Raw genomic sequence first — 23,882 nt, forward strand, 5'->3', positions numbered from 1 at the left:
TTATGTGTGTGACCCTGTAGGTTTTCGCGGCATTGGAAATTATATTAAATCACGTATTTAACATAATAAACAGTGAGCGGTATCTAGCAACACATCACTGCTACCCAAGACACGAAAATGTCATGTGATCTGACGAATCCTTTTGTGATAATACTTATGTGTACAATTACCCTTTTGCCCTTATGTCTATATTGAACACAAGGCATAGACCATGTCATCCTTGTCCAGTTCAATATTGGGCCCATAGAAATTTATCCTGTTACGCAGGATGGGCAAATTCCATCTAGGTCACTTATTTCCCTTAGCATGCTTCGTGGAGTACTCATCAACTGTCTTTATGGTCATCTAGTTACGGACAATGTTTGATCAGCAATAAGGCACCCGACTCTACATCTAGGGTCCATAGTGGTTTATGGTCGAAGGGTGGTATACATCACTATCACCATGAGAATAACTTATGACACTTTGCATAACATTCTATATAGTATTCTCATAGCGGGTCAATCCAGTATAAATATTACTCTTAATATTCATACCTATGTTTAAGACTTGATAACTCCTTATCCATGATCCATGAGATGTGATCATCAGTCTATATACATAATAGTCTTAATGCTTTAATGTTATCCCACTTCACAATAAATCTCGACTATGGATACTTTAAGAATAGTGTCCTTATGTTTAATGTGATCTCATGATTAAGTCATACTTGATACATTAAACGGACTATCCATTCTAGGGACTTTATTAGACAAACATAATAAAGAAAAAACCTTTTATTATTAATAAATAATTCGATACAAGTACCAAAAGTATTGGCCTCTAGGGCTTACACCAACAGATCTTTCCACTATTTGGATTATAGAGCTTGTACCCTTTGGAGCTTGAGTCATAACCGACGAATACATACTTCTCACTTTTATCATCGAGCTTTGTTCTCTTTTCTTCAGGAACGTGAGTATAGGCAATGCTTCCAAACACTTTGAGGTGAGAGATCCCAGGCTTCCTTCCACTCCATGCTTCTTGTGGTGTCTTCTCATGCACGCTTCTTGTTGGGGAACGATTTGTCAGATAAACCGCACATGCCACTACTTCGGCCCAAAACTCTCTCGGCATCTTATTGCTCTTAAGTATGCTTCACACCATGTTAAGTATGGTCCAATTCTTTCTCTCTGCTACTCCATTTTGTTGTGGTGATCTTGGCACTGTTAGTGGACGGTGGATTCCATGATCTTCATAATATTTGTGAAACTCATTTGAAATGAACTCTCCTCCTCGATCAGATCTCATGGCCTTAATGGAAAGACCACTTTCTTTCTCCACAAGGGCTTTGAACTTCTTAAAGTTTTCAAACATTTCTGACTTCTCCTTCAAGAAATAAACCCATGTTTTTCTAGAATAATCATCAATAAAGAGGAGAAAGTATTTACTCTTATCAAAAGAGTTTGGATTGATTGGTCCACAAACATCAGTATGTATGAGCTCTAACGGTTTTGTCGCTCTTGACGTTGATTCCTTTGGAAAGCTTTTTCGGAATTGCTTCCCAACTAGAAATCCTTCACATAGTTGGTCTGGATGGTTTATACTAGGCAAGCCTCTCACCATTTCCTTCTTTGACAAACATTTTAGACTGTCGAAGTTGAGATGTCCGAATCGTAGATGCCATAGCCACGAAGAGTCGGTATAGAAAGTCTTGAGACACTTTACAACATCATTTTGAATGTTCAAGAGGAACATTCTATTATTTGACATGGGCACCTTAGCAATCAAGTTATGTCTACAATCTCTTAACAAAAGACTATGTTCTTTCAAGTGGATGTCATGGCCTTTCTCTAATAATTGTCCCAAGCTCAAAATATTATTCTTCATGTTAGGAACATAATAGACATTGGATATGAATTGATGACTCTCATTCTTTAAGCGTATAAGAATCTTACATTTGCCTTTGATCGGTATCTTTGAGTCATCTCCAAATGAGACATTGCCAGTTGTCGCTTCATTGATCTCTACGAACATGCTTCGATCGCCACACATGTGACTGCTTACATCGGTGTCGAGGTACCATTTGTTTCTTTTCTCTTCAACTTGGTTTTGGCATGCGAGCAACAAAGTTTCTTCTTCTCCGCATTTTACTTCTACAAAGTTAGCTTTCTCCACAACTTTCTTCGAGAATCTACACTCAGATGCATAATGACCGATCTTGTTGCAGTTGAATCACTTGATTTGTGATTTATCACACCTCGACCATGAATTTCCTCTTCCACGACCTCTTGTTGCTTGTGGATTCCAACTTCTTTCTCCATTGTTAGAGTAGTTGTTGTAACTGCCTCTTCCTTCTCCTCCATGTCCTCGTCCACACCCACGATCTTGGCCACGACCTCGTTCTCTTTGGCTCTTGTAATTCGCATAATTTGCCTCTTTTATGTTGAGTTGTAGTAGTTGCTCCATAGCCTCCTTTTGTTTAATTTTTCTCTTTTGTTTTTCTTCGTATGCTTGTAAGGAACCCATGAGTTACTCAATAGCCATGGTCTTTAAATCCCTGTTTTCTTCAATATTGGTAACAATGAAGTCAAAACTTGGATTTAAAGTGCGAAGTATTTTCTCTATGACTTTCACCTCATCAACATCTTCGTCATTTCTTTTAAGTTGATTGACTACGGCCAATACTCGAGAAAAATAATCAGAAATTGACTCGGACTCTTCCATAAATAAACGTTCAAAATCACCTCTAAGAGTTTGAAGACGAATCTTTTTCACCTGTTCCACTCCTTTGTTGCAAGTTTGAAGTTTATCCCATGCTTCTTTGGCCGTCGTTGCGTTGGAGATCTTCTCAAATGTATCTTCATCCACCGATTGATAAATGAGGAAGAAAGCTTTCTTGTCTCTCTTTCTTGACTCCCTCAATGTCTCCTTTACACCTTGGCTTAGCGAGACTTCATCTTGCTCATTGAAGCCTTTCTCAACAATATCCCACACATCTTGAGCTCCTAGTAGCGCCTTCATCTTGATACTCCAATTGTCATAGTTGTTCTTTGTGAGCATCGACATTTGAAAAGGGAAACCTCCACTCGCCATTTTGTAGGACCTTAAAGCTCTGATGCCACTTTATTGGAAATAAATCCTTTTTTGTGTTTAGGGAAAGCGTGTGGGAATATTAGAGGCTTGAATAGAAACTTGGTAGGTAGGAGAATTTATGGAAGAGAGAACTTTGTATTTTTGCTTGATTCAAAAGAGTTGGATTACATCTTTATTTATAGTACTCTAAGGAGAACTCTAGACACACTAATTCTAGAGAGTTCTCAACTCTAGATATTCAAAGAGTACTCTAGAAAATATTACAATCTTAAGAAATATCTAGATACTCTAAATACTACAAGACTTTTCTAGAAATATTACCTGTCGCTACCGGGATTTCACGATAACGAAACCGGGACTAAAGAGAATGCCAAAGAGAGACAAATTCAGAAGAGTCGCCACCGAATTTTATTTAGTTTACCTCTATCAGAGAGGAGAGGGGAAATAATCGATAAAACCCTCGGAAAAGAGACGCGCACAGGAAGCGCTAAAAGAGAATAAGGAATCGATCTCACAACCGAGATTTGGGTTCGGAAGTCGGTTACGTAAGGGGAAGGTATTAACACCCCTTACGTCCATGGTACTCCATGGGAACCATTTGGGTTGTTTTACATACATGAGATTTATCTATTATTGTTTTATTTTCAAAAGGATGTGTGAAAAGAAGGGGGTGTTTTTGTTATTATAGTGCTTGTTAAGGATTGGGGCCCTTGTGCCTACGTATCACTCATTCGGGAATGAGGAATCAGAGCTCCGTAGTTCGGAGTAGAAAATATTTGTGTGTTGGTTGATTTTACCTTTGAAAAAAGGGTTTTCGGGATGATGCCCTAAGGCACAAAAAAGAGGTTGATGAGTTGTATTGTTTTTTTACCTTGAATAAGGGTTTTATGAAAGAATGTTTGTGATTATATTGTACTAAAGTCTATGGGCGGAGGTGATTATTCTAGACAACAAGCCAAGCGTCTTGCATCCAAAATAATCAGAGTAAGGGTAGGAATGCTCCATTCTCACTCATTCTCCACCACTTAAGGCTCATGGCGCACAATAACAATCGTAATTATTAAGTGTTTTGAATTTGATTATGAAAATGCCACTTGACGTTGAATCAAGGGTTTGTTTTATTTAATTATGAAATTTGGCTTATGCAACATGAATGCAAAGTAACCAACAAGAAATTAAAGAGTCTCATTGTAAGGTAGCCCAAGAGAAAGCCTTTTGTGTGCAAAAGTGACCTAAGCTAAACAAAGGATAATGGTCTTACAAACATGTCCCCATAAGGTGGTGCCATGATGCCATTCTTACAACGTGCATGTAAGTTACAGATGAAAATCCAAGTGCTTACAAAGTATCACAAAGAGTAATGAAAATGCCTCCAAGCAAAGGTCCTAAGATGAAATCCTCTAAGTCCCAAGTTGATTAAGAGTGGAGTGAATATTTTTGGTCTTATATCATTTTATCATGTTTTTGTTATTTTTAATGTATGATGACAATAAAATAAATAACAAGTAAATAAACATGCATGATGAGTTTTTACAATGATGATGATAATGAGGACTTGAATGTAAATGAACAATAAAATAAATTGTAAGGAAGTAAAGTGCAATAATATAAATGTTAGAAGTTAGTGGTTAATGGTTAGTGGTTAGTAGAATAACAATAAGCAAATAGAATAACAAGTTAATGTAAAGAGAATGGTTTCATATATGTATCAAATGACCCAAATATGGTTGAAATAGAGGCAATCTATCAATGCCTCAAAGTATCATGAATAATCTATTGATCAACCATTAATAGGTTTGAAGTATTGAAGATTTAATCAACTCTAAACAACCATGGCCATGATCTAATAGAACTCATCAACCAAATAAATGTAACAACAAGTCAACAATAAATATTAAATGATAACAAGAAACAATATAAAGGAAATGGTTTCATCTATGTATCAAATGACCCAAACATGGTTGAAATAGAGGCAACCTATCAATGCCTCAAAGTATCATGAAGGATCTATTGATCAATCATTAATAGGTTTGAAACATTGAAGGTTTTATCAACTCTAAACAACCATAGTCATGATCTAATAGATCTCATTAACCAAATAAATGTAAATGATAACAAGAAACAAAGTTTGATTGAAAATGAGGGATAAAAAGTAGTAAGAGCAAAAAGTCCCCAAAAGGGTGTAAACCCAACAAAAACCACTTGTCTCAAAGTTGACTCAAATATCTCTCAAAATACAACCCAAGAGTAAAAATCCATTTTCAAACACAAAAAAAAACCAAAAATATCAAGGAGTTTGAGTCCAAAATATTACCAAGATTGTGGTGTCAAAACTAGGTTGTTGTTGTGTTTGGGTTTGAGAATGAAGCAAAAAGCTTGGAAGAGGGTGGTTATGATTGTTGTGGTAGAAAAATGGAAGGGAAGAAAGTTGTATGTTTATGTGGTGGTGGTGAATGATTATGTAAGTGAAGGTTACAAGTTTGCTACTGTTTTTTGTTGTGTGGAGATGGTGGATTTTTTACATGGTGGTTGGGTGGTTCAAAGGAGAAAAGAGAATTTGGGTGAGTTAGGGTTTAGGTTGAAAAGAGGGAGCTTGAATATGATTTGGACAGAGGTTTTGTGGCTTTCAAGCTTGAAAAATGAGTGGGGATAATGCTCTATTTATAGGGGAAGCAAAGGGGTTGAAGTGGGTGAAAGAAAAGGTCCCTTGGGTAAAAAACAGAGCTTTTTCTGCTGTTTGCGCAGGTGTAATCGGTTACCCTGATTAGGGTAATCGGTTACACAGTCCCAAAATGGTCAAAAAGTCAGTTTTTGGTCTGGGTAGTCGGTTACCCAATTTTTTTTTTGAAATAATGAATGTATGCATGTGCAGTAGGGTCATGGATCAAAAGTGTTGGATTACATCTCTATTTATAATACTCTAAGGAGAACTCTAGACACACTAATTCTAGAGAGTTCTCAACTCTAGATATTCAAAGAGTATTCTAGAAAATATTACAATCTTAAGAAATATCTAGATACTCTAAATACTACAAGACTTTTCTAGAAATATTATCCAATATAAACTAAGTCCAAATAACTAAGTCCAAAATCAAATAATAAAATTAGGCCCAAATCAAGTTTAATATTTCAACACAGAGAAGGAGATGGCATAATCGTAACCCGGACGACATGTGCTACCGCCACCCGCAAACCTAAATCCGGTGAGAACTAAACCAAAAAAGAACAAATCAACACAAAAGATCAGAAGAAATCTATTGTCGATCTGCCTGGAGCGAGCATTAACAAACAAACCGTCACCAAAAATTGTCAGAGCAGAAGGTCAAACCACTGGAGAAGAACATATCACCTCAAAGAGAAACTATCTAACAAAAAAAGGAAATATCATTAAAGAGAATCTCACCTAAAACAGTTGACAAAGAAAACACATGTACCGACAGCTCTCAACTCCATCAGAGGCGACATCTGAAACTTAAAATTTGAATATGAGAGAGGAGAAAATTGAGTGTTTAGAGAAAATACAAAAGTCAATTTATTTGTTTATATTTATAATTAATATGAGAAAGTGGATTTCTACTTTTATTTATAATAATATATTAATATAAACAAGTTCGTAGTACTTAATACTTATAAAACAATTTTAAAAAGTATTATAGTAAATGAAACTATTAAAAAAAATTTAAATATTTACTCATTTAAAAAAATTGATGTATTATTCATATTAACAATTGTATTCTTAATAATTTAGAAAATAAGGTGGACGAGTTAGCTCATATTATATTTGTTAATTGGGCTAGGACGAAATGTTGGTCTAGAGTACGGATGGTAATGGCTAGATTTGCAATTTGAAAATTCCACTTTATCATATTCACGTGGGCACTAATATTTGTACTTTTGTCCGTATGATATGGATAATAAAATATTCATACTCATACTTATTTATCCATATTTTTGATAAAATATTATCGATCAATTATAATTTATTATGTCATTTTAAAATTTTGACAATATTATAAATAATTCAAGAATGTTATTGTTGAGTTACTAAATAAACAAACACGTATAAAAGTTTAATACATTTGTATTCCATATATATATATATATATATATATATATATATATATATATATATATATATATATATATATATATATATATATATATGAATTTAATTTAAATACACTGACAGTGTAAAAGGATTTTACACCGTCAGTTAATCACAGACGTCAGATATTAAAAGAAGTTTGACTTTTATTTTAAAAATCTATAAAGTAATACAAACGGATGATGGTGATGAATCGACGGTGTAAAACTTTTTACACTGACAGTGTATAGTAATTAATCTCTCTCTCTCTCTCTCTCTCTCTCTCTCTCTCTCTCTCTCTCTCTCTCTCTCTCTCTCTCCTCTCTCTCTCTCTCTCTCTCTCTCTCTCTCTCTCTCTCTCTCTCTCTCTCTCTCTCTCTCTCTCTCTCTCTCTCTCTCTCTCTCTCTCTCTCTCTCTCTCTCTCTCTCTCTCTCTCTCTCTCTCTCTCTCTCTCTCTCTCTCTCTCTCTCTCTCTCTCTCTCTCTCTCTCTCTCTCTCTCTCTCTCTCTATATCTATATATATATATATATATATATATATATATATATATATATATATATATATATATATATATATATATATATATATATATATATATATATATATATATATATATATATATATATTCTAGGTATGGATGTGGTGAGAACAAAGGTACCCCTACCCGTGTCCACGCCCGCGTATTTTAATGGGTAATTGCCTATGTCCATGCACGTATTTATTTTACGGATTTTTATCCTATTTGGTGTGGATAATTTTTGCGGATATCCTACGAAGAAGAGTCAAATTGTCATCTCTAATCCAGAGTTTAGAAAATAATTTTTATTAATGTCTAATATTTAATATTATTTTAATATATTTTGTTACTATATAATTAAGTAACAATAATATTAATGTTTTATTGAAATATTATAAAAATGGTTTTCATGTTAAATGTTTATTCCCATAAGTTACCATATTATATTACCCTTAAATTAGATACTTTTGTTTTATTTTTCTAAATTTTCTTATTAATATATTGCTTTTATATTTTTTTTTTATTTTGACGATATTTTTAGGTAAGAATAATACTTTTTTTTTATAATTTAATTTATGAAAATAATATTTATTTGTATTTTTTCACAATGTTATTAAATATAAATAAGCTGTTTTATAAATCAATAATCTAAAAATATTATAAAAATTTATAGTAAATAAAAATAAAAGAAAATTTTAAATTATATTTACTCATTCAAAAGAGATCACTGTATTATTTATATTAAAACTTGCATTCAATAATTTAAAAAATAAATTTCATTTATGTTAAATATTTAATATTAGGGAGAGCGGGATCTCTCAATTGGTATTGACAATTGACTAGTTGACTAAATTTATGTTTAGTTTAAAATTTATGTTTTATTAAATTACTATAAAAAATTGTTTTTATGTTAAATGCTTATTTCATAAGTCATCATATTATATTTAATTAGATAATTTTGTATTATTATTTTTTAAAATTAAAAAGTTTAAAAATAAATATTTAATACCATTATAGTATTTTCAATATATAATTTAAGTTATAATAAGTATTCAATGTTTTTATTAAATTGTCATAAAAGATTATTTTTCATGTTAAATGTTTATTTCCAAAAGTTATAACATTATTAGAGGTATAAGTGGATAAAAAAATCAATTAAATCGAAAATTCAAACTAAAATAAATTGAAATAAAATCGATTGTTTCTTATTCGATTCTAAAATCAAACTGAACCAATGAAAATCGGTGTGGTTTGATTCAGTTCTCAGTTTTAGTTTTTAGGAATCGTCAAATCGACGAACCGAATCAATAGATATAATTATCCTCAAGAATTTTTATTCTACCATTCATTAAGCCCAAATCCTCTGAAGCACGTCTACTCCATTTTAGATAAAGTACCGGTACCGGATATTTAACGGGTACCGATACTCGTACGGTACGCACCGAAGCCGTACCATTTTTTTTTGTTTTTTTTTAAGTTGGTAAACCAACCGGTACATATTTGGTACCATGTACCCAAATTTTTAAAAAAAATTTAGGATGGTATAATTTGAATTTTTTTCCTACCTAAAAATTAGGTTAATTATTCTACTTAGAAATAAAAAAGTTCTTTCACAACCAAGTTCTTCATCTGTGGAGAAAAATTAGAGCACAATTAAATTTATTCACTAATTGAAAAGGAATAAGCTCAACTCAAAGAGGATCGATGATTTAGTTTTTGTTCATACAAATATTAGTCTTCTCATATTAAGGTTTATAATGTTGGAGCAACAAAAATGTGGGATATTGGTGGAGATGAACGAGATCTATTTGATGTAGTTGATATTTTTGAAGTTGTTAGTCTTTTCTCTCGATAAACCTGAACTATAAGTCGTTCTTTTTAATGATATCATGATTTATGAATACTTTTTAAGTGTAATTTATTTTTGTTATTGCGCAAATATTAACTTTTTTTAAGAAAATTGTTTTGTAATTTTAATGTTTTGTTGTTATTTAAACAATATAACACATTTGTTATTTTTATAGTTGTATTTAAAAAAATTATATTAACGTACTCGTACCTTAGTTTTTTTAAAACTGTCGTACTGTGTACCAGTACCCAGTACCGGGTACTGGGTACATACTCATACCTATGCAACACTACCCAAATCTTTATCAGTCAAACCATTTCTCCATCTTTATTTACACTTCATTCCTTTCAGCAAAACACACATCTAGAACCAAACTCCAAAAAGATAGAAAGTAGAAACCATAAATCAAACTTGCTTTCACTGAATTGTTCTTTTTCTTCAACAATTTTTTTTTTAAATTTTGCTACAAAATAGTTTTGATTCGCGTTTAAGGTGTGAAACACATTAATTGATGTGCGTTTTGTTGTGCTCTATTTGATAAGCTATCAAATCTCTTCCCAACCTTCTAATGTGAAGTGTCGACTTTTATGATAATGAATTTATTTTATGATACAATGAAAAACATGTCACTATTTCATATGGACTAAGAGACACTTCTAATTTGTATGAAAAATATAGCAAGAAAAAAAGACATGAATGTATTATTTTAAAAAATAATAACATAAAATATGTAAAAAAAAACACGTGAAGAATACACTGAAGAATATAATGTTTGGAAAAAAATATTGTAAGTTGATCAACCAAATCAAACCAGACCGAGCAAAACCGATTAGTTTGATTCGGATCCATTTTTGAAAAATGTTAAAAACCGAAACAAACGAAACAGATAAAGATATTAGCCGTATAAACATTTTTTTGACTAAAAATCGATCCAAACCGAACCGATTATACCCCTACACATTACTCTTTAATTTGATATTTTTTTCTTATTATTCTTAATTTTCTCATAAATGTATTACTCTTATATTTTTATCTTTATATTAATATTATATTTTCATGTAAATATAATATTTTTTTGGTTTAATGACAAATAATCTAGTTGTCTCGATCATAAATATAATAAATTAATTAAACTAAATTAATATATATATATATATATATATATATATATATATATATATATATATATATATATATATATATATATATATATATATATATATATATATATATATATATATATATATATAAGTTAATTAAAATCAATAATATTTTTCATCTAATCAGTCAGAATGTTTATGAAGGATAATTTAATAAGATATTTTATAATTTCTATTATACACATTGAATTATATATTTTTTAGTTTGAGTAAAATGGTTAAAACATAAGCAAATGGACTATAATTTTAGTACTTTTATTCTTTATAATTTTCTTGTTTTATTTTTTTTGCATTTTTTATCTAAAAAAAATTCTCTTTATATGAATTACTTATTTATTTATATATTCCATTCAAATATTCGGAGAAATTGTATAATAATATGGTAATAAAGTTGGACTAGATTCATTGTAAACCCTATCTCTTCACATTGAAAATTTCTGTATATATTAAAATGAACGTGTTAATTAAAACTCTTTTATATTATAATTATTGACTTATCTCATATTAAATTTCCACTAATTAGTCCAAACAAAATTCCCACTAATTTCTACATTCGTTGAATAGAATCATAATTGACCCAATATACATTAAAATTTAATACTTTAAATTGGATTACCTTAAATGTACTTTTCAAATTCAAATCCTAAATTCCCTCTTATACATAATTTTGTCTCTAATCGAAAACAACATTTCTGTTCTCTATCCCAATAGTTTCTTCTCAAGAACCAAAAATAAAATCAGAATATATAAAAAAAAAACACCATGCCCTCACCATGAGATGGAAAGCTTCATGTTTCAGATTTTGTTTAGGTATTATCTTATTATTTTTTATTTTAATTTTTTGTTTAAACAACATTTTAGTTTATTATTAACATGCTATGGTTTTTAAAAATATTGTTTAATCATTATAAATCCTTGCGATTTTAAAAATATTTTTAGGTGATCAAGAATCAATTTCATCACCGAAAATTAAAGTGAGAAAAGAAATGGAATTTGATAAGAAAAAAGAGGATAAGGTCATGAAGAATTCATCACCTTCGAGCAAAAATTGTAAGAAAAAGTTAGATCCAATGAACAAGGGAAAAGAAATTGAAGATAATGATGATTCAATTAGGAAATTAGATCAAGAATTTATAGTTTTTAGTTTTAGAGAAGATGGAACATTTGATGTTGCCGTAGAATCCAATAGTCCCAAGTCCGAGTCTTTTACAAGTGTTGATGGAAAGCATGTAAATTCAAACCCGATGATTCGAAAGGTACACATTATACCATCAATTAATCACCGTCTTCGGACACAATCTACAGATCCTATGCAGTCACATATATCCTAATCGTTCAATCAAAATCAATTAGTCTTAAACGATTGAGATATGTGTGACTACTATCTAATTCGTTATTTCTTTTATACTAACAATAATCTGAATATGAACTATATAAGCAACTTGACTATGCCGAGGGTGCGGAAAATGTTAGGAACAAACACAAAGAGAAGAATATATCAAATTCAAACCATCATGACACTCATACTGATGAACATGATCAAGTTTGCATTGATACTTTAAAACAGGTACAAACTAGTAATTTCCCTTTGTTAGATGCATTAGTCTTATAAATTAGTATTTTTTATTTTAATTTTTTTTTCAGGGTGTAGCAAAAGAGAGCATTAATTTGAGTCCAACTCAAGAAAGAAAGAATATCATAAGATCAAAAAGAGAGGAGATTGAAGATGGTCGGTTGGTGACTAATGGTTCAAGAAACTCTAATCAATCTGAAGGAAGTAGAGGTTCTTTTGCATTTCCTAAGTAAGTCATCATATTATTTTTATCTCATAATAGTTTTTTTTTAAAATCTATCTACAATAGATATTCAACTCCAACTCATTCTTAAATAGAAATTCATTCATGGTTCTGAGTTACTTTTCGAGTATTGCGATTGCGATACTTGCAGTTGCTACAACTGTATTGCGGCCGCTAATTGTTAACAAGACTTTTTCCTATAATTTTTGTGTGAATGAAACAGGTTAGCATGGGATTTGGTTGAAAGCCCTGTGAAAATGCCAAAATCAGAGAATTTGCATCAAAAGAAGCAGAAAATTAGATGTGTGGGGTTTCAGTGTTTTAGATTCAAATGAATCATTCTTAGCAAAGTAGTTCATAGAAAATGCAATTCACCATTTGTTAGTATACAACTAACCAAGCAAACTCACTTGATTGATAAGTTGGTTTGGAATTTAAACTATGTTTTTGTTTTAATTAGATTTTTGGTTATAAATTATACAAATATTATGTTTGGAGGTCCTTTAAATTTGATAGGTATATTTGTTTCTGACTTATGATGAGTACTGGTTTTCATTTTTGTGTAGATCACTTGAACTAGTATAAAATAATTGATTTTTTGTTTGTTTTAAAAATAACTACAATAATAGCACAAGTGTATTAAAAAGTAAAAAGCTTAACCGGCATAAGCTTAAGAAGAACTTGAATATATTACTCAAATCAAAGCATGGGAAGAACAAAAACATAACTTAATAGAAAAATATGTTTCTAAGCTTTTAGAATGTTAATACAAAAAGAAGATGATGAGATGATGGTAGGTTGAAGAAAATTGTGAAATAGGAGAAATATCATAAGTGGCTCATTAATTATGGTGTTTGTGTTATGTAGTATTTCAAAATGTGGTTTCAGAAGTTGGGGATAAAACGATTGTGTTTGCCCAACATGGTCCAGCCATGTAACCTTTTGGCTTTGTTGATTTTGTTATTTTTGAGATTCTTTATATTTTTTTTTACAAACAACATATTCGTGTTTCTTTAACACCATTTGATCGTCTTGTTTGTTTTTAAACCATTTGTTCTGGATTGGTCAAAATTTCAAATGATTAAGACTCAATCTATATTAAATCACTTCTTGATCCAATGTATATAAATCAATTCACAAGCATAGAGTAAAGTATATTCTCTGGTCTTTATTTTTCATTATACTAATCTTAAATCTTGAACTGAATTGAACGTTGGAGTGTCAACCATGCAGATCCATCCATTCACCTATAAAGGAGATCAACACCACTGTTCAAGTTCATCGGTTCTCCAATCGCATCCTTTTATGGTTCCTAAATGGAACAGTGACGTCGTTTGTCGGAATCGACTTTTGATTCCTACAATTTCAACGATTTCAGATCAAATCTCTGATTTACCGGTTCGTAACTTCCTTAGATCTTTGAATCGAGAATGTTCATAAGCGAACACAGAGATTTGTCGTAGCCGATTCAATCAATCATCGTTTCAATTACGATTTCTTGAAATCCCAGATCTCTAGTTCTCTTGAGAACTCCACAAAATAATAGAAGGAAATATCTCATATCCAAATTTAGGCTTACACCAAAGACTGAAGGCATTTTCCATTAAGATCATGCCGAAGATTCATGACCCACCTTATGATCATAGTTAATGATGCAAGGATACGACGAGTTCATAGTTAATGACGGGCGTCAATCAGATTATGGGGCGCCTCCTATAGATACCACATGATTTCTACTCGATGCACCAAGGTGTCCTCAGGCCGGATTGAAGAACAGAGTTTCGCCAAGCATACCCGAGGAAAGATACCTTGAACTCTAGTTGCAAGGAGACCAGTCGGCAACAATCGCAGATTCGTGATAGGCGTCGATGTTCCAAAGGAAATATTGGACAAGAAAAACAATTTGAGCCCCAACATGAGGTCAAGGAGGCAGGTGTCTCAAGGAGCTTTGTCCACATCTGATTTTCCTCTTGGGTCCAAGGGGAACTAACTATAAGGTCGAACCGCCTATAACCCGATTGGTAGCCACCTGTCGACCACTTAAGGTAGATATCCATTCCGGGGCAACACGTGACTCAAGCCGCTATGTCCCAGTGATCAAAAAGTGCCTCACCGAAGCATTCTACAAAAGGAAATTGTGGGGTCATAAGGTTTCAATGAATATCTTCAAGCTACGTCCTCGGTTAAACCAACCACCCAACGATACACCAACACGTAAATAAAAGGCGGGGTGCCCTGACGTCTCGTCTGACCGAAGGAGATACCATAAAGAAGAGAGCACACTCTTTAGAGCTCTGAAGGAGGACATACACCATAAACTCGGGACACCGTCCATACACAATATGGTTACTATTAAAGGTCTATCTATTTAGTCATTTCATTGTAACAAATTCGATTTGTTATTGATATAAATATCCATACATCTTCTTTTTATTCCTCTATTGTATGTGTGCGTATCTGATACATACTAAAAGTATCTATGCAATTTTGACACAGCGTAAATGCATTCATTGCATGATAATCTATCTGATACAAACTAAACGTGTTTTTTTCAATTCTGACACAGCTTAAATGTGTCATCTACGTGACTTCTCATTTGAGATAGACTACACCTATTTCTGCGTATGCGGTGGAGCCCAGAGACTTTCATCTCGATTCAAGCCAAACCTCGGAGGCAGGGATAAGGATCCTACCCTTGGTCGGGGAACATTCCTCTCTAACGCAGAGCGTTGTACAAATATACGACCACAACATTTTGGTCCCGCTGACCCCAAGCTTCACCTGAGGGATCACAAGTAACACGCTAAATACAATGCATGAATTAAGAAATTACAACAACGATTGCTAAAGACAACGAACAAGAATTGCAACCAAAAATGGTAGCTAACGTCATCCAATATGCCAAGTCGTAAATCACAAAGCAAAAAAGCTTGGATAATGCATTTGTAAATTTGTTGCACTAAATATTGTTACTCTCTTTTCTCTTTATAAAAACATGCAACACTTCGAAGTTGACATGGAGCGGACTCAAGGCTACCCCAATGAACACCAGTGATGCCACAGGGGCATGTAAACTTTGTGTTGCAAGAATAACGGGAAAAGCTTCGGTGTCACAACGGTTCACAAACAGCCAAAGGCGCAAAACAACAACAATAATAAAGTGGAGCCAAGAATAGGGCTCTAAGCTAAATAATGCATGAAACTTTAAGGTAAAAAATATTTTTATAAATGTTAATAGTTATTACACCTATGTCACAAAGCCACAGGAAACACGCTGGAGGAAATAAAATAATTCAAAGGAAAAAGAAAATCAAGGCCAAACTTCTAAAACCGAGGTACCAAGATCACCCTCTTGAGTCACCCTAGAAGCAAGCTGGAATGGGTACAATATTGTCATGTCCCAAATTTTGCCCGGGTTCCCTTTTATATTTTTAGGAGCTTTTTATTTCAAATGATTTAATTAGTTTAGTTGGTAGTGTAGTAAGAAGGTCAACATATAGTCACGAGTTCAAATCTTATTGTACCTTTTTTTGTTCTTTATTTTTATTTTAACTCAATGTCAAAATTTGACTTTTATTTATTTATTCTTATTTAATTTTTGTTTTTTTATTATTAAAATTTTATTTTTTTTATTTTTTTATTTTTTAAATCTCAAATTTATTAAAAAAATCAAAAAAATCAAAAAGGGAAAAAATCAAAATCCAAATTGATTAGTTTTATCCTTTCTTTTTTAATAAGTAAAAAAATTCTAAAAATTTAATATTTTTAAATACCAAAAAATTAATCAATTATTTTATTTCCATCTTTTACTTGATTTTATTTAATTATTGGTCTTAATTAAAATTAAAATTAGAGTTGCTCTTTTTTTAGTATAAATAGGTCCCAAATTACACACAATAATGGACCTTTACACCTTTTATACACGTACAGTAAAAAACCCTACACAAAACCATTTTCACTTTTGACCATTCTAGTACCAATTTTTAACCATCATCAAACCTTCATTTTTTAATCCATTCATCACGAAAACGTCAACATAACACTACAACATTAACCATCTTTTTCGTCCTTTCACAAAATCATATCATTTCCATAACAAAACAACTCACAATCACTATCTTCCATCATCTACTTCAACAATAACCATATTCATCATAAAAATCACAAACACACCATCATACCATCTCCTCCATCAACAAAAATACTAACACACCATTAACCTTCCTTGAACTAAACCAACCAAATTCATAACCACACTTCATAACTCTTCCTCCACAAACTCTTCTCCTCATATTCAACAACAAACCATACCATAATAACTCATAATTCACAACACAACAACATCAATCCAACAACACACACATAAACATGAAAAAACATAGTGGAGAAGGAGAATCAATAGACGCATCCTAAAAATCCAAACCAAAACCACACAATCATAACAAAACAGAAACAATAACACATCATAATAATAAGAGGTTTATGTTGAGTACAACATATGTAAGGGATGCTAATACCTTCCCCTCGCATAACGGAGCCGAACCCATATTTGGTTGCGACGACCATCTTATACCTTTTTTCCCTTAGGGTTTTATCGTCATTTTCCCTTTACTTAGGAATAAATAAAATTCAATGGCGACTATGTTAATCATTCGTGAGCGTGTGATGCTCTCGCGAGGTCGTATTTTTAGAGATGCGATATCTGACGACTCTGCTGGGGAGATATTCTCTAAAGAGAGTCAAACCTATCCTTTAGTTTTAGGGTTGCGTGTTTTTGTTTGTTTGTTTGTTTGTTTTATTTTATTTTATTTTTTCCTCTAATTTTAAAATTTTAACTTTATATATTATTTTGCCATTGTGGGATTTCATATTTGTTTGAGTGAGACTACACCCGAGTCTGAGGAAAAAAACTATAAGCTAGTAGGTGATTCCGTAATATTGAGCATTGAGACGTATATCTCGTTTGGAAGGCATGAAAACCCCACCCATAATAGATCCACTTGGAAGAGCTACTGTTTTACAAGTATTTATAATGGTGGAAATATCAATCAAGAAGATCCTTGATTCTTGGGACCTTTTCTAGGGATCCTTAACCCATGTTGTTGATACCAATGGCCTCGTAGTGTAGACCTCTACGACGCATGTCTTGCTAGCCTGACACGAAATTCCTCACCCATAATGGATCCTCTCAAGGGTATCGTCATCCTACAAGTATTTTTAACAATGAAAATACTTTCATCCAGATCCATGACTTTGAGGAACTCGTCCATATACTGTATCTCAAAATCCATAGAGCTTACATGTAAGGGGATTGAGTGTTGAAGATTTAAAACCGACCTATCGTAGGGAGCCTTCCTAAATAAAGTGTTCTTATATTCTCCACTATCCCTAAACCCGTATGGGTTTTCTTAGGCTCATCAATATCTTAAACTCGCATGTGACACATACATTGAATATGCATGAAAAAACTTTTAACATACCTAGAAAACAAACATAAAACCTTTTTGTATACCCATGCATTTTCATACATCAACATACATGGACATACATTTTCATACCATAAAAAACTCACATTTCTTCCCCTTCTCCAACCTGATTGTAGCTAGCTAATTCCTGATACTTACAAACAAGCTCGGAGCATGTCTCAAGAAGCCATGGAGGAACTTAGAGGGGCCAGGAACTGTTGAAAGAAGAAGTCAACCAGTTAAAGAATCAAATGAACTTGGTCATGCAAGCAATATTGAGGAGAGAAGGCAACTTTTATCCATTCCAGTAGCATGCCTACCCAGTGCCTTGAATACAACAACCATTGAGGGCGCCTCCACAGAATCAACAACAACATCAGGAGCAATAACAATCCCATATGTCGTACAACCAAATTCTCCCATACCTAATTCGCAAAGAATGGGTCACGCATAAGGCTCTCCCATATAAGATTCCCCAGTATCCACCTAACTTTGATGATAATGCTCGATGTGGGCATCAAGATGGTTCACCGGGGCACACCACTAACAACTGCAAGGCCTTGAAATATAAAGTGCAAGAGCTGGTTGATGCAAAGTTCTTAACTTTCAAAGAGTTAGGCCCGAATGTGAAGAAAAATCCATTTCCTAGACACCTTGGTCCTTCTGTTAATGCCTTAGAAGAGTGTGATGAAACTACATATAAAAAGAAAGCTTATCCCTAGGATCATTATTTTTTTTTCTTGTTGTAATTTCTTTCTTTCTAAGTGTTGTTTGCTTTTAAAGTTGTACTCTTTGATTAGTAATTTTAATAAAATTAGAATGCATGTTTTTAGAATCAATTCTTTCATATTCACTCTTTCTCATACCACCACTCGCCATATACATAAACATAAACGCTTTTTCATTTTTTCTTTTCACCTATTAACAAACTTAGGAGGAGAATGATGTAAACTTAATAGTTGAATTTGATGACATATGTTTTTATTAGTAAAACATGGCTGACGATGTAAGATATTTTTTCACTTCCCAAACCCTGGAAAAGTAAGGAGATAATCCTAGTCAACCCCCTTGATCCTGAAGTTGATGTTCATTCTATAAAAAAAACCTTAATCTTAATAAGGGGAAAGGTAGATTTCAAATAATCCAAAGATACATTCTAATCTCAAGAGAACCAATCCATCTAATCACCTCAATAAGAGTTTCAAAGCACATATGCTCCCTCACACACACGTCATATAATGTCGAGGAAGCAGTAAAAAGATAAAACTCACAATACTTGGTATGTCAGTCACAACCTTTTTGAATCAAATGGAAAATATCACAAGAATTGTTCCAAAAAAAAGGGGTCCGCCGAGTCAAAAAAAACCTGGCTTAGGCAAAAGTTAGGGCATCTCGATGGACCGAAACTTCAAAATAATCGGTCCTTGAAAAAATCGGGATTAAAATAAAAGAAAGAAAAATGGAAACAAGCTTGTAAACAGAAGTATGTGACCACCACCTCAAGAATATCATTAGTTCCTGAACCATTATATATACCTTCATCATCATAACTACCAAAGTTCTCTTGCTGACTAAATGCATCCTTTGAGTTAATTTGATTTAGGAATGGAGAACATCAAAGGAGTAGGGGTGGGTTAAATAAAATTTTGAGCCTTATATCATTTTTTCATAAACCGTGAACTGAGCCACGTTACAACCTTTAAAAGGCCTAATTGAAGTTAGGTTCTCTATGAAAGCATACTCAGCAAGATTGTTGTTCAACTGACTTCAAATGTTTGTTAAATCATTGCTAACCATATATTCTTATCACATTTTCACATCTTCATTCTTGCTAACCTCATGGCCAAATATCATCCATTGTACACACCATATTTGTAACAATTTTCGATTTCAAAACCTGCACGAGCATTGTGTTAGAATTACTTTTCAAAAGAAACAATTTTACTCTCAAATTAATACCTAGCATCTAGAAAATTTCAACAACGGTCTGATCATAGGCATACCGCTTCATGACACTTTTGACTAGGGGTGAATTACCTAGGGATATTGTCGATTAGGAGCTAATCCTTATAATCATAGACAAATCATCTAAAGATTCTGTTGATTAGGGGAAACACATTCAGAGAATTGGCCAACCTAGGTGAAATCACATCTAGACCCTATGGATTAGGGGCATACCTTTCAAGATTCAGATACTGGGGCAGTCCATATTGAGATCACATCACAACATGGAGGCATCCAGGTTCCTTTTCAAGAAAACCCTTCAAAGATCCTACCAATAGGGAAAAAACCTGAAGACACCGTTGATCAGAACCAAAGGTCAGTCAATCAGAAGTATGCCACGTTTAATTAGGAGCAAACCGCGACATGATTCCAACAAATAGGAAGTCCTCTCCATACTTTCAAGCTACTCATGCAACCGTTGAGTTCGAAATGAGTGTCGAGGAATCGTGCTATAAATTGCCTCCCATAAAACATCCTTTTTTCCTCGACGAAGAAACCATGCTACAAAGTAACCCTTTCATCCATTTCACACCACATGGGCATTGTTGGAAGCCTTCAACTCATCGCATACATCATTTTCATGCATTAATCATGTCGCTTCACTCTAGCATCATGCCATGCATATCATCGCAATCATCGGGCATATTCCCATAGTATGAAGCCATGAAAATCAAACATCTGCAATCAAAAGTCCATTTCATATTAGGAACACATACATACATTGATCAATCATTACAGTTCACGTGTCATACCCCAAAATTTTCCTGTTAATTTTTATATACTTCCAACAGATTCAAGACATTAATCTCAAAGGAACAAAGATCCAGCGCACAGGCTACCAAATCCAGAAGATGATCTGGACTGTCATGCTTGCTAGGCGAGCAAGACCTTCGCTAGGCGAAGCCCACGCTTCATCCTTCGCTCCAGCGAACCTTGTTGATTTCGCTACTGGAATGCTCGCTACCTGCTCGCTAGCTGCTCGCCTAGCGAGTAAGTACTAGCTATGCTTTTATCCAAGTCAAGGAGCATTCGCTGGAACACTCGCTGAGTGTTCGCCTAGCGAAGCTTACGGATATACAAAAATTCTGGGCCTGAATTGCCTTCTGTCTGAGCCCACCAAGACACAAAAAATCAGCTATAAATTCCAAAACTTCATTTGAAAAAGGGAAGAGGAGGGATCGGGAAAAACAACAGAGAAAACCCTAGAAGCTAATTCAGAGAACTCATCTGCACAAGGGTTACCTTCACCAACCCTATCAGGCATAAACCCTAAGATTGCTCTGCAAACCCAACGGCACAACTCAATCTCGTTCGATCCCTCCAATCAAGTTAGCCCTATTCCCACAACTCTATGCTCCTAATTTGAAATTGCTAAATGTATGAGGCATTATGATTGAATTCGGAAAGACGAATATCGTTAGGTTTTGCATGTGGGTTTAGATGGGCATAAATGTGTAAAGCAATACTTTAAATGTTCAATCCCGTAATTTCTATAATGGATGCCATAGGGTTTGGGGTTTTTGAAATCGTACTGTTATCAAAGAAGAACCCTGAACCCGCAGTCGTTCGCTAGCACCTCGCTAAGCGAACATGTAGCGAGGGTTCGCCAGGCCGTCGCTAGGCGAGGCAGTAGCGAACACGACAGTAATTGATTTCTTCTGTTTGCATTCTGATTTGTTCTGTACTTGTTTGACATGTTTTCTATTGCATTTGCATGCTGTTTGCCTGACCCTATTATTGCTATGATTCTTTTATTCGGTGCACCTCTTGATTGCACCCCATCCCGTTATTCTAACATGTTTGCTGAGTTTTTGTAAGGGCTCCCACGACTCTGGAAGAGATAGCTTGGCATTCCACTTTATTTGTGGGATATCATCGCGGAGATTCATTCTGATTACTTGACTAATTACATTGCCTTCGAATACGTGATCTTATCCCTCTCTTTGTTGCCTTACGATATTACGGTCATGTCCCGCGAATGTGGGGATGCCCTTAGCAAAGACCCTTTCGATTAAATCATCATCATCCCTAAACAGATAAGTCATAGTCCCTTCGATCAAAAGGTCAATGTCCCTACAGGATAAATCATAATCCCTCGAACGTTGCCTTCGAATATATGACCTTGTCCCTCGAACGTTGCCTTTGAATATATGACTTTGTCCCTCGATGACCCTTCGTTGTAGCCTACGATTAAATGATGATCGTCTCTTCGAATGCTAAGATATCCTTACAAATGTTGCCTTCAATGACCAATCGACGACCCCACGATGCCCCTTTACATCCAAAGGATAAGACTACTTACTTCTCAATAGTAAGGACAGTTTTACCCTCCTAAGGATGGAAAATACCTATAAAGACCTTGGTTAGGTATAACTCTTAAATGCTTGCTCACAGCTTAAAATACTTTTCACACCGCACACTTTTCAAAACATGTTTTAGAAAATCACCACTTGGTATACATTCGCACCAGAATCATCGCCGAGTTATATTTTTCTAAACATCTTTCAAAATCAAACGAGATAAACACTTTGTATACATTCGTACAAGAATCATTACAAAGTTAAACTCTCCTTTCAAAATATTTTCTAAACACACCACATTTCCCAAACACTTTCTCAAACAAGGAAAACATAAGTGAGTTAAGCAATTAAGAGCCCATGGATAACCATGGATACAAAGGGTGCTAACACCTTCCCTTTGTATAATGTACCTCCCGAACTCAAAATCTAATAAAGGTCTTTCCTGTTCTTTTCCGCCTTTCCTTATTGGATAAAAGAAAAGTCGGTGGCGACTCTTGCTATCCGCAACATTTCTTTTCAAAGCAAAAACATAAAGTCAGTTCACCGTATCACAGAACTAGCGACTCTACTGGGGACTCTGAAAAAGAGAGGTTACCTTAAAGATAAGATCACTTATGTTTTCGAATTGTTTCTTTGTCTGATTTACTTTTAAGGGATTGTTTGGGTATTCTATGCTTGAGTGAAAGATCCTACACCCGGATCTAGTGTACCTTAGGTAAGTAGCAAGAGATCATTTCGACTGTCCGGTGTATACTGGAATGGTTAAAATGATGGCTACGGTTAATGTGACACTTTGGATGTCCTGATGTTCCTCATGTTTACTTGAGGAAAAATTTGGCGTCTGCTTGGTGTCATCAAAGCATTAACCAGACCTTTAGAACCCTAATTGACTCATCCTAGCCATTAGAAAGTAGTGAGATAACTGACTTCGGTTCCGACTGGGGTTGGTTGATACTCGATACTACACTCTTTGAGATTGGACTTTAGGGAAATTTTGGTCAACCGCTTGGTGTTGCACTGAAGTGGACTTAAGGAAAGGTCAATGATTTGAGATCCTTCTAGAACCCGGTTACTATTCTAGGACAGGTTGAACCAACCAAACTTTAGTGGGGAGGGTACTTACCTATGGAACTCATGCAAGCCTTAAAACCTAGGAATGATTATGGTGTGACTTGTTTGTGCTTGTTACTTACTTGACATCATAACATCATAACATTATGACATCATGGCATTGTACTAACCATTTCGAGGACTTAGGGATTTAACTTTGCTCTGTTTTGTAGGGCTATGGCTTCCAGGAAGACCATACGGGTCAATTTTGTAGCGACCTCTCCTCAACTCAAGGATTTAGTGTCAGAACTTCCTGATCATTCTCAGTTCATCAAGAAACATGGTTATCTCCTCAATTTAGTTACCACCGGTTTCAAGGAAGATATGATGAGAGTTCTATTCCAGTTCTTCGATCCTAAACATCATTGCTTCACCTTCCCAGATTACCAGTTGGTACCCACATTAGAAGAATTTTCCAGGTTACTTGGTATACCTATCCTTGATCAAATACCTTTCAATGGTCTAGAAAAAATTCCGAGGTCTGAAGAGGTTGTCGCGGCTTTACACAGGACAAAGTCCG

At 33.9% G+C, this 23,882-nt stretch overlaps 2 protein-coding genes across 2 annotated transcripts; one reads left to right on the top strand and one right to left on the bottom strand.

Moving 5' to 3' along the window:
- Window positions 1-2,511: 2,511 nt before the first annotated feature.
- LOC127105165 (uncharacterized) lies at window positions 2,512-3,075 on the bottom strand. Its single transcript, XM_051042325.1, has one exon. It carries the CDS (start codon window positions 3,073-3,075, stop codon window positions 2,512-2,514), a length of 564 nt encoding a protein of 187 aa, XP_050898282.1.
- Window positions 3,076-11,331: 8,256 nt separating this feature from the next.
- Window positions 11,332-13,141, top strand: LOC127115723 (protein BREAKING OF ASYMMETRY IN THE STOMATAL LINEAGE). Its single transcript, XM_051047193.1, has 5 exons — window positions 11,332-11,497; window positions 11,627-11,943; window positions 12,126-12,254; window positions 12,332-12,489; window positions 12,707-13,141. Exons 1-5 carry the CDS (start codon window positions 11,461-11,463, stop codon window positions 12,816-12,818), a joined length of 753 nt encoding a protein of 250 aa, XP_050903150.1. The 5' UTR covers window positions 11,332-11,460; the 3' UTR covers window positions 12,819-13,141.
- The last annotated feature ends 10,741 nt before the right edge of the window (window positions 13,142-23,882 follow it).

Source organism: Lathyrus oleraceus, chromosome 1, assembly GCF_024323335.1.
Source record: "Lathyrus oleraceus cultivar Zhongwan6 chromosome 1, CAAS_Psat_ZW6_1.0, whole genome shotgun sequence".
NCBI lineage: Eukaryota > Viridiplantae > Streptophyta > Magnoliopsida > Fabales > Fabaceae > Lathyrus > Lathyrus oleraceus.

Coding starts and splice junctions, on each gene's coding strand:
- LOC127105165 (XM_051042325.1), bottom strand. CDS start 3,075: ATGGCGAGTGGAGGTTTCCCTTTTCAAATGTCGATGCTCACAAAGAAC.
- LOC127115723 (XM_051047193.1), top strand. CDS start 11,461: ATGAGATGGAAAGCTTCATGTTTCAGATTTTGTTTAG. Junction 11,498..11,626: donor ATGTTTCAGATTTTGTTTAG/GTATTATCTTAT, acceptor AAATATTTTTAG/GTGATCAAGAATCAATTTCA. Junction 12,490..12,706: donor GGTTCTTTTGCATTTCCTAA/GTAAGTCATCAT, acceptor TGAATGAAACAG/GTTAGCATGGGATTTGGTTG.